The sequence below is a fragment of the Canis lupus genome, chromosome 36, assembly GCF_011100685.1.
Source record: "Canis lupus familiaris isolate Mischka breed German Shepherd chromosome 36, alternate assembly UU_Cfam_GSD_1.0, whole genome shotgun sequence".
NCBI classification, from domain to species: Eukaryota; Metazoa; Chordata; class Mammalia; order Carnivora; family Canidae; genus Canis; species Canis lupus.
The window spans coordinates 30,547,035-30,565,171 of record NC_049257.1 but is presented as its reverse complement, the minus strand read 5'-3'; the positions used below and the strand labels follow the sequence as shown (position 1 = coordinate 30,565,171).

The following is an 18,137-nucleotide window of genomic DNA, read 5'->3' as shown; positions in this document are numbered from 1 at the left end:
CTTTCTGTGGTTCCTAGAAGCCAAGTCTGAGCCTCCGGGCTATGGACATGGAGGCGGGGAGTGCGGGGGTTGGGGAGGCCTGGCACCTGCCGGCCACCCGCTCGGTCACCTGCGAGGCTCGGCGCCTCGAGACGTCACCGCAATGGGACAGCGTCTGTCTCGACCTCTCCTCGACACACTTACTTTATCTCATTGCTCATGACCCGCTTCCCGTCCTTCCGGAACCCTTTGCTCCTGGTTCTCCATCCCCAAGGGGAGTCCGGAGGCCTCAGGCCAAGCGGGGCCGCGGTCCCATCTGCTCTTGAGCCACTCGCCCCGCGGGTCCCTCACTGCACAGGCGGCCTGAGCGTGTGACGCCTCCTCAGGACCGTGTCCCCGATGCTGCCGCAAGCCGCGCATTTCGGGCGGGAAGCACGCCGGGATGATGGAGCGCTTGACAGCAGGACATTTCCAAGTAAGTGGCTTTTTTTTTTTTTTCTTCATGAAACATCATGATTCTTCATTGTGAAAATGACCACTTCACACCGACGGAATGGTGAGTTTGCTAGAGGTTTTCCAATGTCTCACGTTTATAGAAAAGCTGGCTCAGCAGGCTCTTCAACAGTTGGAACGAACGGAAAATTCTATGTCCTTCCTTGAGGGTGATCAATTTTTGTTTTCGTTTCTGCTTAATGTCCTAGATACAGCAGACACAGGAAGCTGCCTACCGCCCGGCCCCCCTCCAGGCCTGTCCACAGGCCCGTCCACAGGCCCGTCCACACCAGCTCCCTCCGGGCCCCAGGCCCACCCCTGCCCCAGGCCCAGCCTTGCAGACTCAGGCCGCACCCCCTCCTGGCCTGGCGGGGTTTCCGCATCATGGAGCCGGAGCCCGTAAGGACCGCAAGCCCCGCCCCCCCCCCCCCCCCCCCCCCCCCCCCGCTCCCCGCAGTCCCGCTTGCTCTGCTCTGTGCTCAGGACCCTCCCTGCATTCGGGTACTTTCCGTGGCACCCCACCCACGGTCTCCCCAGGCACCTGCGGCCCTCTGTGCTCGTGCTCGCGTGGCCAGACCCTCCTCCTGTCGTGCAGCCACAGGTGTCCCCCCACTCCTCCAGCATGGGCCCCTGGGGATCGGAGCCCAGGCCCGCTCCTCCCAGCCTCGCACCCGCCTCCGTGTGGGCAGCTCCTTGGGGCTCACACTTGCTCCTGGCTTGAGACCCACGTAGCCACACGACACACAGGCCAGATGGACGCTGCACCTCGGCCACATACAAATAAAAACCAGACTGTCATGCGTGTTAGCAGATCAAAATACAATGTTCTTATCAGGTATTTCTCAGAAAGGGTGATGCTACCTTGCTTCTCACAGGTCAAGGCCAGGAGGGCAGGGTTTGACCTGTGGGGTTCACTAACCGCGTCCTATTCTCCTGGGTCGGGGTCCTCCACGGACATGGCCCGGCGCCCGGGACCACGAATGAGAGCACGGGTGAACCTGCGGTCACACTCCGCCCCAGCCTTCTCTCATGCGCCCATCGTGCTCACGTGCAAGCTGCGGAAAGGATTTCAGGATGCCGTATTCAGTGACGGCGTGTGGCTACACTTACACGCGTATCACCTCTTCTATTAAAGGTTTGATGCCTTTTTTAAGCACCCCCCCCCCATTATGATTTTACGATTTAAACTGGTTAAATCGGGCGAAGTCTTTGGTCCTGTTTCAAGGCAGGTTGCCGTTTAAAGGCAGCGGCTCTCATACTCATGACCAGGAACCACAATTTTATGGAACAAACGGGTGTTTACCATATGCCTTCTAGAAATGTCTTTCCTTTTTTCTCTTCTGTTCTATTTCATTTTCAAATGCTCGCCTCCCGTGACTGGCTGCATTAATTCATGACCCGGTTTTTCTCATGGAGCATAACTTGCGGTTTGGAAACCTCAGTATAGGCCACACAGGATAACATGCAGAATGCCTGGTGAAGCTGTGCTAAAGCGGTCGCTGTTCATCTAGAAAAACCCAAAACTGATGAACCCTACACAGAATAATACTCTTGAAAACAACTTATTTTACATTCCCATAAGACGCTCTGAAATAAGCATACTGTACCAAATGTGAATTTTTTAAATGGGATTTTATATAAAATGAAAGAATGTGGAACTAACATATGTTCTTTAAAAATTAAAGAAATCTTAACACGAAAGCGGATAACTATTACTCTAAAACTAAGAACACCTAAGTGTAAATGTTATTACCTATTTCCCTAGTGAGAATTATGATTCTTGCACTGATCTGGTAAATTTATCAGATGAATCTCTTACCAGTGGTTCCAAAAAGTGAACAAAGTGATGGAAGTCTTAATGGGATGCTCAGTCCTCCTTTTAGCCAGGATGGACGTAGATACTTTTCTTTTTCCCCCACATATAAAATATTCCTCTGTTGCATCAGTTCCGTCCCTGCAAGAGTTAGCACATCTTTTTTTCCTATGATGATAGGTTTATCTCTTATCCTATAAAAACTTAGGACCACACTCTTGGCCCATTAAAGTAACTTCCTAAGAAGCTGGATATCATCCTCTCTCTCTTGATCCAGATCAACTCTCAGACATGTCGGATTTATCTTCATCATCCCACTTAATTGGGATTACTAACTGACCCCTCAAACTGCTTCTCCTGCCAGGCAACGCCTTCCCAATTTGTCCTGTTAGCCTCGTGCATCACTAGCACCGCGACGGCCCGCGCTTCGTGTCGGCGTGGCAGCTTACGCCACCCGGTAACTCGACCAGATACTAAGCCAGGCGCTGCCATAAAGCCGACTTATGGGTACGATTGGCGTCTATCACCAGCTGAGTGTGTGTGTAAGAGGATACCCGGGATGGTATGAGTGGGCCTGATGCCATCGGGGTAAGGGCCTCGGGAAGAGGACTGCGGCGGCCCTGAGGAAGAAGTGCCACGTGTGGCTGGTCCCTGCTAGGCCCCCGCCCACCCTCCCTGATGGCCCATGCCATGCTCTCTGGTCTGGTCACGCCAGCCACAGCTGCAACCCGCTCATCGAAAGACGGGGGATCCGTGTGTGTGGACGCCTCACACCCCTGGCAGCTCTGCTATCACGTGGCCCCTTTGCTCATGAGATACTGTAGCATTACAGTGCTTTATGCCCCAGCCTGCCTCTTGTCATACCCAGTCCACACCTCGACCTTAGGGATCCTACTCACAGTCACTCGCCCCTTGTTTGACCCTAGGAAATTCGACCTCGGTCCCATTTTCCATAAATCAGGAGTCACTCCATTCTCTGAATCTCCATAACTTTCATTTGAATGACACAGAACATGACCTGACTTTTATGTTGGTTATTTTTCCTCAATATTTCATTTATTTATTTGAGAGAGACAGAGAGAGAGGGGGAGAATGAGCAGGGGGAGGGGCAGGGGAAGAGGGAGAAGCAGACTCCGTGCTGGGCAGGGGGCCTGACATGGGGCTCCTTCCCAGCCCCCCCAGGGTCATGACCCGAGCTGAGCCCCCAGGTGCCCCTACATTGGTTATTTTTGTGTATTTCCTTAAGACAATAAGGCCCGTGAGAATATAAGACGTGTCATAGGGCACTGAGGCTTCCCCAATATTCTGACATTTCCGTAATGGCGCCTTCTACGTCTCAGCAATGCAATAGATGAAGGAATAACTGAGTGTTACTATGTACATAAAAAACAGCAGATCTTTGAAATCATGTAGACTTCAGTTTATTACTCTGGCTCCGTCTCACAAATTCTGTGACAATAGACGGACTACTTAACTTTTCAGCCTTAGTTTTCTCTCACTTAAAGTATAATGTTTTCTCTCACGTAAAGATTAATAATCACCATACTGGATCACGGCAAATAATAAATGAGACCATGTACCCGGCACATATGAGGGCCCACTGAAATGTAAGTACTTTGTAATTACTTTGGAAAAGTTATTATGCATTAATTCGTCAAATATATAGAGTCTGTATTTTTTTAAGCACTTATGTGATCATAAGTGGAGGATCTTTTCTGTATATTTATTAACCTTCCGTATTTGTTTATTTTTTATTTTTTTTACCCTTTTGTTCTGTTAATATTTTTATTGTGTTTTTTAAAGTAAATGTTACACCTAACATGGGGCTTGAACTCATGACCCTGAGATCAACCACATGCTGTATGGGGAGCCAGCCAGGCGCCCCAAGACTCGATATCTTTGGTGGTTGTACTAAGGCACATCCTGTGGACATGGATTTGGTCTTCAAGTGTCATGTACTCTAAAGTGACAAACAAAATTTTCAAAAAAACTACAAAATTTTCAAAAATAACTACTAATGATGAGTTTATAACGTCCCACACAAAAAGAAGGAATTCAGAAAAAAAAAAAATAATGTTCCTCAGATAGTTTCAATACCACTTAGCATACACGACATGTGTTACCACTCGGGAGGCCATATCAGAACAGGACAAAACCAACCTGCTCTTCCATAATTTACTGACCCCCATCTGGGAAGAGGTTTTGTGCACTCTACTTCACGTGGCATGTCTTATAGTTGTCTGCACTGTGGACTAGCCCAGGCAACTTTTCTTTTCTTTTCTTTTTTTTTCTTCCAGGCAACTTTTCTATGTAGACAAGCAGATCCCCATTGTTCACATTAACCCACAGAGTTAAGGATGGTTCTACTCAGAATCTCCCAATCCTTTATAAACGAGTTTTTCAAAATGAGACACTTCAATCATATGTAAAAATAAATAATACGTGGTGGTTTCCCTTAAAAGATATGATTCTAGTATGACCAATAATATTATCAAAAACTGAACATGCCCTTTAAAATAACAGTCATCTTCAAGATGAATTTTTTTTCTAAATAGTTTTCATATAGTTTCTCAATAGCTAATAGGAAGAATATCTGTGGAAGATATTGATAATATTAGCTCAATTTTTCTCATTCAGCTAACCAAATTTTTCATGCTAAATCATGGCAATCAAACCATATGTTAACATTATGGGACAGTCCTAAGCATTGCTGTGATTTCGAGCATATGAGCTTTATACTGGAAATATTTTAGAGTATTTCTTTGCTAACGGAGCCAGCAAGAAAAATGGGACTTGCGATACTCTACAAAGTTCACAGCTGAGCCACAGCACTGGATGAACCACTAGGTGGTCTTTTAAATGCTTCTTTCTACTGATTCAGACTCAGACCAGCCCTCAAGAGGTTCTTTATTAAACAGCACTGACTTTCTGTTCAAAGTATGGTTTGTTTGTTTTTTTTTCCCTTTTTCCGGACATCATTCCTTGCACCTCATCTCATTATATCCCAGTATAGAGTTTGCTAATTAAGTTCTCTCATAAAAATAATTTTATCGTTTTGTTTTCCCCACACTTTGTCCAAAGCTCAGTTAAACCGAAGGCCAGTTAAATCTGACCCACTCGCTTGTTCCCCAACACAACTTTCTCTTCTGTGTCTTCCAAGTTTAGACTCAAAATCTATTTCAGGTTTTGCGCTCCCTCATTATACAATAACACTTTTCTTTAAAGACTTGTTTGTGAAGTGCATTCGTTCATTCACCCACTTTTCCAATGTCAACAATGAATCAAATCTTTAAGGATATGGAGCACAGATTGTTTCTATTTCTTTATGAAAATGAATAAAACTGAACCAAAGAGTCAAAAACTGTGTTTTTCTATGTTTTCTTAATAGTTTAAGTTTTGTCTCTCTTTTTGAATGAAAATTGCATTAATTACAATTGCAGCTCATTTCTCTCATGATCAGGTTAGTTTTAACAGTTGTCTATGTAATGCAACATTAAAATGCTTTTAAAGGAAGTTAATTTGTTGATTGTTTTCTTTCCTACAGGCCATGATACTGCAAATAATTTCAAAGATAGCCAAAATCATTTGAAGAAAATACAAGCACGACAGACAGAAATTATAAAGAATACTCTTTATAACTAAATAAAATAATTACTTATTTGAAGTGATGGAGGAAGAAAAGACTTATTTGGAGAGGAAAATCACTTCCCACACTATAGATTACAAAATTACTTATGCAAACGTTTTTATAGGGATCATCTACGAGGAAATGCCATCAATAGGACTGCATAAGGAATCTCTTAGATCAACCACGAATTTAATAATAATACTATAACAAAATAAATTAAATATCATATAAACCATTTTACCTTTGCATTATAGGGAATGTAATGTTTTGATAAAGCTTCAGGCGTATGCATCCATGTTTTGTCTGCAATGAAGAATACACAAGGTTAAATTAAATTACACGTTCTCGGGGTGTCATACTCATTCATTAACATAAGGAGTCTGATATGGGTGGGAGCATTTCTAAATCGTGATTCTTTTGCTAAATGGAGAAAGAGTAACTATTCAGATAGGAGAACAGCATAGCTGGAAAGTGCTTATAAGAGTCTTTCTTGGCATAAAAGTCTCTAGCTTTTCCTTTAAAAAGTATTCACATAATAAAATGATACTAAGGTTTTAAAGAGTATAAAAAAAACTCAGTGGACTACAATTATATCAATTATGTAATTATGTGACACATTTCTTCTTTCCTTTTATACTCTCATGATTTACAGTTTTTTTTAATTCCCTGATCAATATATAAATCCTAAATCTTTAAAATATTCCTTAGATAGTATAAGAGAATATTAAAAATAAAAGTAACTAAAATAATAGAAGATACTGAAAGTAATTTATATTGCATATCATTAGAAAAATATTTTTCATTCATATTTGAATTTTATTTATACATTCTACAGACCTTCCAAAATATTTTGTGGAATGTATAAGTGGGGAAAAAACAAAAAACATTACACTAATCAAACTTGACCATTTTTTGGAAATTCCATTTGTTTGTAGTAAACTTTCACAGTCTTCAGAAACTGTTGTCTCCTTTAGCAGAGTTTTGTGAATATTTTATTCCTCACGCAATTTAAAAGTTTAGAATCAATATAACCAACAGAATAGAATCAACTTTACCATGAAAAGTAGTAAATAAATACGTACTGAAAGGAAACAGATTACTAACAAAGTATTTTCAACATTCAATTCAGAACATTTGAAAATGATGTGAACAGGAACTGGTTTGATATCATTAATATGTTCCCAAACTGGAAGAATGTAAGACAGAGAGAAAAAGGCTTCTATTTCTGGAATGTCAATTATTTTACACCATTTGGAAAATAATGCACTATTTTTATATTAAATATCTTTATGGGGTACAATGCAATATTCATAAGAATTTCCAAGACAAAAATGAGGGATCAATAAACATCCCAAGCTTATGGTGCATTTCAGGGCTATTTCTGGCTACTCGAGTGGATAAGTGCTAGTTGTACTTGGGGCCAGTGTTCTGAGAAGCAATACATTCTAAGCTGCAAAAAGCAATACTGACATATTGCTATTGACGTTGATGTGCGAAATTTTTATTTCCTGTAAGGATTTTTATTTTAATTACAGTTTTCTTCTTATGACTGCCACTGACGAGCGATATGATTAATTCAAGAACAATTTGTACGTAGATTTAGGGTATAGTCTTGCCCTTCCATATTGAAAGAAACAAATTGCAATGCTATACACCAGAACAATAAAAATATCAAAACAATAAAGACAAAGATCTGCCTCTAAGAAACCTAAAAAGAAAAAAAAAATCCAATTTATTTTTTTTAACCCCCATAACTCATTTCTTCTCATGTCTCCTCTTCCAAGATACACAACCCTGCTTGGAAGGTTCTAACATCTACCTCTGAATATGACGGTCCATCCCAACCCTGGGGCAGAGGGACAATTGCTTTCTCCTGTAAGATACTCTGAGTTGAAAGCTGATGATACTACATCTGTTAGAGTCTTGTACCGCAGTGACCCAGAAAGATGGCAGGAGTATCCAGGGGGCACCGATGACAGATTAAGGTAATCACAGTCATAAGCGAGCGGTGGATAAGCCGCAGTTGCTACAATGACAAAATACCTACATCCACATCATGGAGCCAGGATGGCTTCACCACCCACCTCGAGGACGGCAGTTCGCTTACGAGACCCGAGGGATTTCCACAACGCCTCCCTACTGGCATCCTAATGTATACTTCGGCAGAAGAAAAAACTGACAGAATTAAACTATCTTGGTCCTATAGCTGTGCCCGACCTTGAGGACGGAGTATGGACGACGGTCCCTGGTCGCTACCTGTGCCCACAAATGCAATCAGATAATGGAACACGGATACTCTGGAACACGTCCTTTTCCTTGAAATTAAACTGCCGTCACTAACTCAAGAGCAAACGGTCATGTGAAGGGGAATGCCAGCATTTCAAAATATTGGGCAAGCGTTAAGCCATTCTGACGGCTGGGTCAACACATCCAAGTGTTCAAAATGCACTTAGATGAAGAGCTCATCAAGAACGACGCAGTCACGTCGTCATTACTGTATCGCCAGAGCTTAAAGCGTCTACTTTGAGTACATCAAGTTCAAAACGAGATACTGTTGGGTGAACAGATGCATATAAATGGGTCATAAAAAAGGGAAATAATATTGAAATACCGAATTGCATGTGCTGTTCACTCTGGTTATGTCTACTCATCAGCGTGTCAACTGACAGGTTAAAAAATAGGAAGTGTAGTAAGTTGAATTATTTAATCACATTTACTCACATTCAATATTTTCTGCTTTTCTACTAAACTATTCAGTTTTATCCTCCAGTTCCATCCACGTCGAAGCAAATGGTGGGTATTTGTCGTTTCTAACTGGAGGGGATTATGCTGAGTGAAATAAGTGTCAATCGGAGAAGGACAAACATTATATGGTCTCATTCATTTGGGGAATATAAAAAATAGTGAAAGGGAATAAAGGGGAAAGGAGAAAAAATGAGTGGGAAATATCAGAGAGGGAGACAGACCATGAGAGACTCCTAACTCTGGGAAACGAGCTAGCGGTGGTGGAAGGGGAGGAGGGCGGGGGGTGGGGGTGACGGGGTGACGGGCGCTGAGGGGGACACTTGACGGGATGAGCACTGGGTGTTATTCTATATGTTGGCAAATTGAACACCAATAAGAAAATAAATTTATAAAAAAAATTCCACATATAAGTGAAATAAAAAAATAAAAATAAAAAAATAAACTATTCAGTTTTGACGTAATGAATAGAAGATAGGATTTTCAAAATTCAAAGATAAAGCTAACGTAAGAAAAGGAGCTACAGAACAAATACATTCATTAAAATGTAACCGTGGTTATGAGGTCAGGCTAATTTTTACAGATGTCTTCAAAATAGTCCAAATAAAGCAATTCTAATACGTGCAGTCTTATTTTTTTAGAATTTGTAGCATTAAAGTACTTGCAAAGAAAATCAGTGGGGTCACCAGCCAATTCAAAGACTATCAGACAAAACACTAATTGGAAGGGTTGATGAAAGGGGAAAAAATATATATATATATATATTATATATATATATAATATATATATATATGTTTGAGTTTAAGATAAGTTTCAAGTTCTACCTTGAAATTAGAATAAAATATTGATCAATAATTTCCCCCTGAGGATATTTAATCATTAGATTTGGGGGGAAGAAAAGAAATCACAAGAAATTTTTTTAAAGAGAAGGAGGCAAAGCAGAACAAGTGCTTCTGTTTCCTGATTCTCTAACCTTCCTGTTTCCAACCTTCCCCGTGGCCGCACTCCCGCCGTCATCTAAGTAACCATCTAATTGCTGGTTACTTGGGATTTCTCAGTGAAAAAGTCCGACATCCTCTTCAACTAAAGGGAAATTAGAAATTGGGAGTTTTAACTTTAAAACCATGGGAATTGTAAACAAATGGAAAGAGTCTAGATGTGTTTCTTAGGGGCACCTGGGGGCTCAGGGGTTGAGCATCTGCCTTCGGCCCAGGGTGTGACCCTGGGTCCCGGGATCGAGTCCCACATCGGGCTCCCTGCAAGGAGCCTGCTTCTCCCTCTGCCTGTGTCTCTGCCTCTCTCTGTGGGTCTCTCATGAATGAATAAATAAAATAAAATTAAAATGAGTGTTTAAAAAAAAATAAGACGGTGGAGTGTCTGGGTGGCTCAGCCAGCTGAGCGACCAACTCTTGTTTTGGCCCAGGTCCTGACCTCAGGGTCACCAGACTGAGCCCTGCGTCGGGCTCCGCGCTCAGTGCGGGGTTGGCCTGTTCCTCTCCCTCTCCCTCTGCTCCTCTCTCAAATAAATCAATAACATCTTTAAAAAACATAAAAATAATATGATTAAAGTGATGAGTCGTTGATGTAAGACTTTTATCACTTCGTTAAAAATACTTCCACGTTAAAAAAAAAAAAAAAAAAGAAATACTTCCACGTATCAGAGAATCACTTCTGGATTCTTTTCCTACTAGTAAAGGAGATTTTTCAAAGAAACATTATGTCCACTCCACGTTCAGTAGGTGTTTTAAATCTGAACCAAGCTATAGATGACAATAAATGCCATTTTTGCATTCCCCTTATTCAGAAAAAAAAAAAAAAAAACCTAAAATAATAGAGTGCTAGTAAAAAAAAAAAAAAAAAAAAAAAAAAAAAAAAATACAGTGCTAGTTTCCAGGAGCTGCCAGGAGCCTGACAGTCCACATTAGGGCTACCCATCGGGCCCCACAGCCGAGCGTGCGCGGGTGTCTCACTCCGTAACAAGAACGTCTGAGCTTTGGGGAATCCCGCTGCGTGTCTGCTCGGCTTTGTGGGGATTGTGTCCCGCTTACGTGGACGCCCCTGTAGTTACCCCGACTGGACCTTTCCTGAAGTCAGCCCCGTGACGGCAGCTCAGCAAGGTGCACAGTGGGGAGGCCCCAAGGCCCCAAGGCCCGAAGCCGCCCCCCACCCCCAGCCTGTCTGCTGAGTCCTCAGGGTCCACACAGCGCGTCGGGCTTCGTGGAACCAACACAGCAGACGACCTTGTGGCCCTGGACTGTCCGTTATACGGACACGAGGAGGCAACGGGGGCCTCTGATCATCACGCGTGGACCCACATCCTCCCTGCCCAGCACGAAGGGGCGTCCCCCAAATATCAGGGGTGTACGAACGAGAACGGACGTGCAGGTCTCAGACCCACGCCTGTCAGCCTCCGGCGTGATCGCAGCGTGGGATGCAGCCCGGCTTCTGTGCCCCGTGGTCCCTGCTGCCGCTCGCTCTGAACCCAAAGAGCTTTGCTCACCCCCTTCGCTGACGGCACATCACACAGGACAAGCCCTGGCTCCCTCACCAAGCAACCGCTCCCAAACACACACGCACTGAAGCACGTAAATCTACCAGAGGCCTCCATCTGTGCTGAGCGTACCCCGAAATACCTGCTGAATGCCACGTCTCATTGCTCCTTAAAAATAAATAAATAAATAAATAAATAAATAAATAAATAAAAATAAAAAATAAATTAAAAAAAAATAAAAAAGGTCATTTAACCAGCGGTGTCTTCTATTCGTATGCGGGCCTACTTGGATGCCTTTCCCATCGCTTTATTTACTTATTTATTTTTTGGCATTTCACGCCACAGAGTAAAATGATCCAGGAAACGTAGCATCATCAACGTATCCCGAAACACGCGCATCAAACGGCTGCCGTCCCGTTAGGGTGACAACCAAAGGTCAAGCAGCAGGTGCGCGGGCGTGGGTCGCTGTATCTGGACTTCATCCCTGAGCCACAAGGTTTCACAAGAGGAAAGGCTGATTCCCCGGCTCCGCCTGATTTTCAGCGGCGCGGACTGACCCTCGGGGTCCTTAAGCAGGTGCACTTACCTTTCTTCCTGCTGAAAGCACGGTTCATGATGACCAGCCACGCAGGCGTCCGGTTCAGTCACACTTTATGTCCTAAAAGGAATAACAACGTGCCAAAGCGTCAGTAAAGACATTTGGGCCCACCTCCTTCATGCACATGCATTTTAATCGCAAAGTCTTTTGAATTTATTTTTTTTCAATATCTATAAAGAATATTCTGAAATGCCCGAAGAGCCTCTGGGTAAGAACACACAGGGGGAACTCGAGACTCCGGCGGCACAGCGGACAAGAACAATGCCTCAAAGAAATTTTCCACAAAGTTCATCGATCTTCTTGTCTCCCTCCTCCATACGTGCATTGTTCACTACATTTATCCGCAAATTTCGGGAGAAAGAGGAGGGACCCCCTTAGTTGACGGCTAAGGGATGCAGCACACCTTGGGGTCACTGTCAGCAGAGGTCTGTGACCCCGACGGTGGCCGTGTGCGTCCCCAGGAGGCACCGGGCCCGGGGCTGGGGAGCCGCTGGCCCGCCCGCTGGAGCCCACGCGAGCCCGGAGCTCGGGGTTGGCCTCGGGGCCGTTTGTCCCTCGTCCTGGCGAACGATGCACGCTCCCAGCACAGCCACCGCCATCCAGGCCTCCTGGGCTCCGTGCCAAAGCCTTGCCGCCTGCGTCCGCGGCCTCCCCCGGGGAAGCTGTCAAAGGGCCGCCAGCCACGTGCCTGGTGCTCCCCGCCACGTGCCAGGCTGACGCTCCTCCAGATCTTGAAGTACCATGTCTCTTTGGTCTAACGATTCCTTTTCCTGAAATCATTTTTTTCTTCTCACATTTTACTAGAATCAGTAGGAAGGAACCGAGCCCCTCTTCCGACACGCTGCTTCGAGATGTTCTCCACCGAGCGTCCAACGTCCTTCGCTGCGGTTCCGCTGTCCACGAACCGCTGGGACACAAGCACCACGCTGCCCGCTGTCCTCCTCCGAGTGGCCACGCAGCCAGCCCACCACCACGCTGCGTTCTCCATCATTTACGGGTCCTCCAGAAGCCGCCCGCCTCTCCCTCCGAGCTGGCGCCTGAGCGGCCTGGAGCAGCCCGCCCGGCCGTCCGCGCCCCTGTGACCCGCACCCCAAGACGCCGCCAGCTTCCACCTGCTGCCCAGCGCCTGGGTCGCCTCCACATTTTTGGGTTCTGGCTGCTGCGGGCCCCGGCTTCTTGGTATCAGCCTCCGTGTGGCTCAGCGTGGCCCGCGTAGGGACGCCGTGACCGCATGACCGGGGCGAGGGGCTGCTGAGGGCCCTGCTCCGGCCTCCAGGGCACGACTCTGGCCGTGTCCTCACATGGCAGAGAGAGGAGGCTCTTATTTTTCCTCTTTTTATAAAGACACGGCCTCCCCCGGATGACCTCATCTAAACCTCATTACCTTACAAAGGCCCAGCTCAAAACGCCACTTTGGGGGATTTCAACGTGTGAACTTCGGGGCTCTATCAACCGTCAGACCGTAACACTCTCCATAAATCTACAGCAATAAGACCCAGCAGAGAGATCGATCTTTATCATAAAGTCATTTTTACAGTGAAATTACTGGGATCTCTGTTCCGGCATTTCTACTCCCAATGAAACCGGTTAACAGGAATTATGAAATATTATTACTAGGTATTGTTTTGTGCACTTACATAAGGACACAGTAATATCAGGCTCTTACTGACCTCATACTTTACTCACCTGCTCACGATATGCCATTAATAATGGCAGGTAGAGAATATATTTTAAAAATTAAAACACCAGAGTGAAAAAATAAATAAATAATTAATTAAATAAGCAAAAAAAATCCCAAAACAGCAGAGTGGTGGTGACGGTGTGACGGGCACTGAGGGGGGCACTTGATGGGATGGGCACTGGGTGTTATTCTAGATGTTGGCAAATTGAACACCACAAAAAATAAATTTACAAAAAAAATAAAAAATAAAATAAAATATAATATAATAAAAGGGGCTTTTAAATATAAAAAAAAATTAAAACACCAAAGTGATCATGTCATTTATACTAATGATATAATATGGCTTCTTTTCTGTGATACAGAAAATACTATTCTGGAAGCAATGATTGAAATGACTTTATTTATTACAAATAATTAACTTATTCATTCAGAAACCCCTTATCAATCATGAGGGCCAGTCACTCTGCAAGGTAAACAAGGGAGTACAATTCGGACGAAATATACGCTGTCTTCTCCCAAAAGCTGCTTTTCACCTAGAACCTAAGAGAGATGGTTATTGATTGGTTGTATCCTGGAGGAAGAAGCGAAGATAAAAAAAAACTAGCAGAAAAGAAGCAAAACCAAAAAAATAAAGAAATAAAAAAATAATTAAAAAAAAGAAAAGAAACAAAACGCATCTGAACATGATGTACAATTTACCTGGAAAAATAAAATTACCATGAAATCTATTAATCAGCAGCTCAAATGCAGGAGTTCTCAGGTGGACACTTCCAACAGTAGCAGGTTGTGAAATATAAGGATGGAGTTTAACACCCTGAAATCTTAAATTTCATAAAATTGGGTGTATTTTATTTTTTTTAATTTATTTTTTTAAATTGGGTGTATTTTAAATAAAGAATATAATATAAACTCTTCCGGGGCATATAGACAGAAAGAAAATAAATAAATAAAACAACCCTGACATGATCATATAAAGGCCAGGAGGCCAGATAGGGAGGGTATGAAATGTGGCTACAATCCTATGGCTCTAAAACAGCAGGAGCAAAAAAATAAAAATAAAAATAATAAAAATAATAAAAATTAAAAAAATAAAAAATAAAATAAAACAAAATAAAACAGCAGGAGCATTTTCACCTGCTCACAATACACGTAGATACAAATTTCAGGAGATATCAGATAAGCCGTTCTTATCATATAAATAAACACCAAAATTCCACCTTCCAAACAATTGTTTTTAGCATATGTATTTGATCCTTTGACATTTTACTCTTTCTTTGCAAAACAGATCTTAACGCCCCCCCTCCCCCCCCGCCTAGAAAATAAGCAGATGCTGGTTTTGCTCGCTATCCCCAGCTCAGACTGTAGCGCTAAGGCTAAATTAGCATTGATATACCATTTAATGTATTAATAACGTATGTTTTAATGTACTTTAGAGCTGAGGTAGTAAGATCTATATTGGTACCAACTTACTACGTGTGAAGTTTAAGAAATCTAAGTTCTGAATAAACTTTATTTCAATTTACGGTATTACATAAATCTTTCTTTTCAAACAAACTTTTGATAAACATTGTTTCGGTGGCCTCTTATACATGGATGCATAATTTCCTTATCGGTAAAAAAAATTATCTCTAAAAAAAAATTATCTCTAAATCCTAGCTACGTAATATACAGAGAGAATAATCCACATAAATGTCTTTTACTGATTTTTTTTTCCATAAAATTGCATTCCAGAGTAAAAATTATATGAGGTCTAAAGTATGACTACTTGGGTTTTCTTTTTTTTTTTTTTTAAGAGTATACCAAAGGCTGAAACAATTTGTGGGGCCATCAGTTCCGTGTGAGATTCCTCATTTAACTTTACTCTTCAAGGCTGACCCCTGAAGCGTGTGTCCCCGCGTGTGTCTGTCCGTGCTCTCCTGGTTTGACATGCCTGAGTGCTCCGGGGTTGACAGTGCTGCGTGGTGCGCTCTCAGCGCTCACACAGATTCCGTCCCTATCACCGCTCGGCCAAACTTCAGAAGCCCTCCCATATTACACAGAGCCCTGCAGGTCTGTGCAGACAATTCTACTCCTCTTTTTTTCCCTTTGAGATGTTATGTATTTACTTGACAGGGAGCGAGCGCAAGCAGGGGGAGCAGGTGCGGGACCTGGACCCCAGGGCCCCGGGGTCACGACCTGAGCCAAAGACAGACGCTCAACTGCGGAGCCACCCGGGCGTCCCAGGCCGAAGTCTTTTTTAAAAAAGTCTGGGGCCAACGATCATCTCTTTAAGTGAATACAGTATAGACCCAGGTTTGAAGGCCGGCCACCGAGGTAAATCCACGGATATTCACACACCACTGGTTCAGGGGAAGTCGAGAGCGGCTTCTTAACGAACGGCAGTTTCCTGCTTTGCAACCCGCTGCCCAGGCTCTTCTTAAATAAATAAATAACATTGTTATGACTAAAGAAACTATATGTGGTGTAATACCGAGGCCCATAAAACGGCTACTTCTGAATTTCATTTTACCCTTATGAGTATATTTAAAATTGAATTTTCCTGGGAATTCTTTTAAGGTTAAAATTTTAAAGAACTTGGAAATTGATTAAAACATAATTCATATTAAATGAATCCTAAATCGGTAAGATCCTGTTGTTCATTATTTTAGATTATTTCTGATCTCACGATGGAGTCTAATCACGCGGCTTAGTTCTAGGAAGGGAAATCAGGTAAAGTCAAAAAACAACAAACAACCACAGTTGCTTCTCCTGTAAATGTGTTTTTTTAATTCTCACTTTGTGGACTTATTAAAAACACGTAATTCAAGGAGGTAATCTTGAGGGATGCCTGGGGGGCTCAGCGGTGGAGCGTCTGCCTTTGGCTCAGGTCATGACCTCGGGGTCCCGGGATCGAGTCCCATATCGGGCTCCCTGCATGAAGCCTGCTTCTCCCTCTGCCTGCGTCTCTGTCTCTCTCTCTGTGACTCTCATGAATAGATAAATAAAATATTTTTAAAAAAAGAAGAAGAAGGTAACCATAAGGGAACATCAGGCAATTTTAGTGCCCCAGTAGCTGCTCAGAGTTGCTGAGTCCTCTAGAGTGGCTGAGTCCTGGAACTTCATTGCTTCCAATAGTTCGTGTAGCTTCCAAAATCCTACTCAGAGCACTCAGCTCATTTTTGGCTCTTCTTGATCTAATTAGTATCTATTGTAAAGGTTCTCTGTTTAAATCTCCAAATTAAAAAAATAATAATAAATAAATAAATAAATCTCCAAATTTTAAGGCACCTTACAATATTCTTCTTCATTGTATTTTGTGGCCATAATCTGCAAAGACTCGGCGTCTGTGTGTCAATACTACCTAAGGGTAGGCAGGAAAACTGACCGGTACACTAACTGAGATCCACATCACTAGGAGGAGGGACCACACGATGTGCTAAAGAGCACTTTAATATATTAATATTTATATATTAATAATTTACTAAGAAATAGCAACATGAATGTTCTCTGAAGTTTCTTGACGCGGGATATAGATGCTTACCATTATTTTTTCCTTATTTTATGAGACTGACCCATGTCTCATACTCTCATTAAACATCCTTTGTTCTTCCAATAGATACACGATGAGAGCACTTTGGTGACAAGCGTCAGAGAAGCGAAGGAAAAGGGGAAATAAATAGGACTCGGTCGCTGCCTTCAAGGTGCTTACGTCTTGGAGAGATGGGGATAACGGGCGCGGGCTCGGCAGGTAGGGAGCAGTCCGTCAAAGAGGCAGATGCACTGAGAGCTAGAGGGTGAAGCACAGATGACCGAGTCGTTCAAGGTGATGATCTCAGGGAGGCCGTGGGCAGGCGTCTCCCAGGTGAGCAAAGGTCGGAGGTGAGACAGGAAAGGAGGTTTGGGCAGAACAGGTACGCGGAGCTCGGCTGGGCACAGGGCTCCCTGCCAGGCGCTGCGGGCCTCAGAGCGGCACTGGCCCTCCTGCGCTTCTCGGGGAGACTTCGGCCAGGAGCCGGGAAGGCCAAGGGCACGTCCGGGCACCCTGCAACGCGGCCAGCCCTTCACGGCGGTCTACGTGCAAGAAAACCCTAATGTATAAGGTCCCGCATACGGGTCCGCAGAGCAGAATGAAATCTGAGTTTCCTCTGATGCCGGGAGTGAAGTCAAAAGAAGGGCTACAATCGTCAAAGAGATGGGCACATCCAACCTACGCCTTCTGGGCACGGAAGCTACCAAGTGCCAACCGCTGGGGTCCTGATAGTACTTTGTGCTGTAAGGGGACAAGCACATGCGACAGGCACCTGCCGGCGCCGGGCCCTCTGACTGCCGTGCAGGGAGCATCGGCAATGACGGCCTCGTTACAGGTTGGCCCCGCTGCAGAGACCTTCTGCACGTGGGGCGGGGGTGGCGTCAGCACCCAGCCTCTGCGATCAGGGCCTCCCCGGGCGCTTCCAAGGTCAAAGGACAGCCCCGCGGCCCCGGTGGCCCCGTGGCCCCCACACGGTCAGGGCCCGCGCCCCACACCCCCGGCAGGCGTCGAGCTCGGCTTGGAGAGTTAGAGCCTGAGAGGATCCCCTACACCCTCCTTCAGGGATCGATCAAGTCTCTCTCTCCCCGGGTTTCTTCATCACCTTCTGTCCCTCAGGGGAGCTCGGCTGCTCTCTGCGGGGCGCAGTCATCATCTGAGGAGACGGCGCCAGCAGAAGCATCTTTTCAGACCCCCAAAGCTCTGCA

The 18,137-nt window shown here is 44.2% G+C and overlaps 1 protein-coding gene across 7 annotated transcripts in view; it reads right to left on the bottom strand.

Annotated features, from left to right (window-relative positions):
* The window catches only part of GULP1 (GULP PTB domain containing engulfment adaptor 1), a 217,778-nt gene that overhangs the window by 77,390 nt on the left and 122,251 nt on the right, over positions 1–18,137 (bottom strand). For all 7 annotated transcript variants that reach the window (XM_038585069.1, XM_038585070.1, XM_038585068.1 and 4 more), the window contains exons 3-4: positions 11,732–11,803; positions 6,154–6,215 (exon numbers count right to left, since the gene is read on the bottom strand). In XM_038585069.1, coding sequence (XP_038440997.1) covers positions 6,154–6,215; positions 11,732–11,759 — 90 coding nt within the window. In that variant the 5' untranslated portion in view covers positions 11,760–11,803. The remainder of the gene's footprint in view (positions 1–6,153; positions 6,216–11,731; positions 11,804–18,137) is intronic.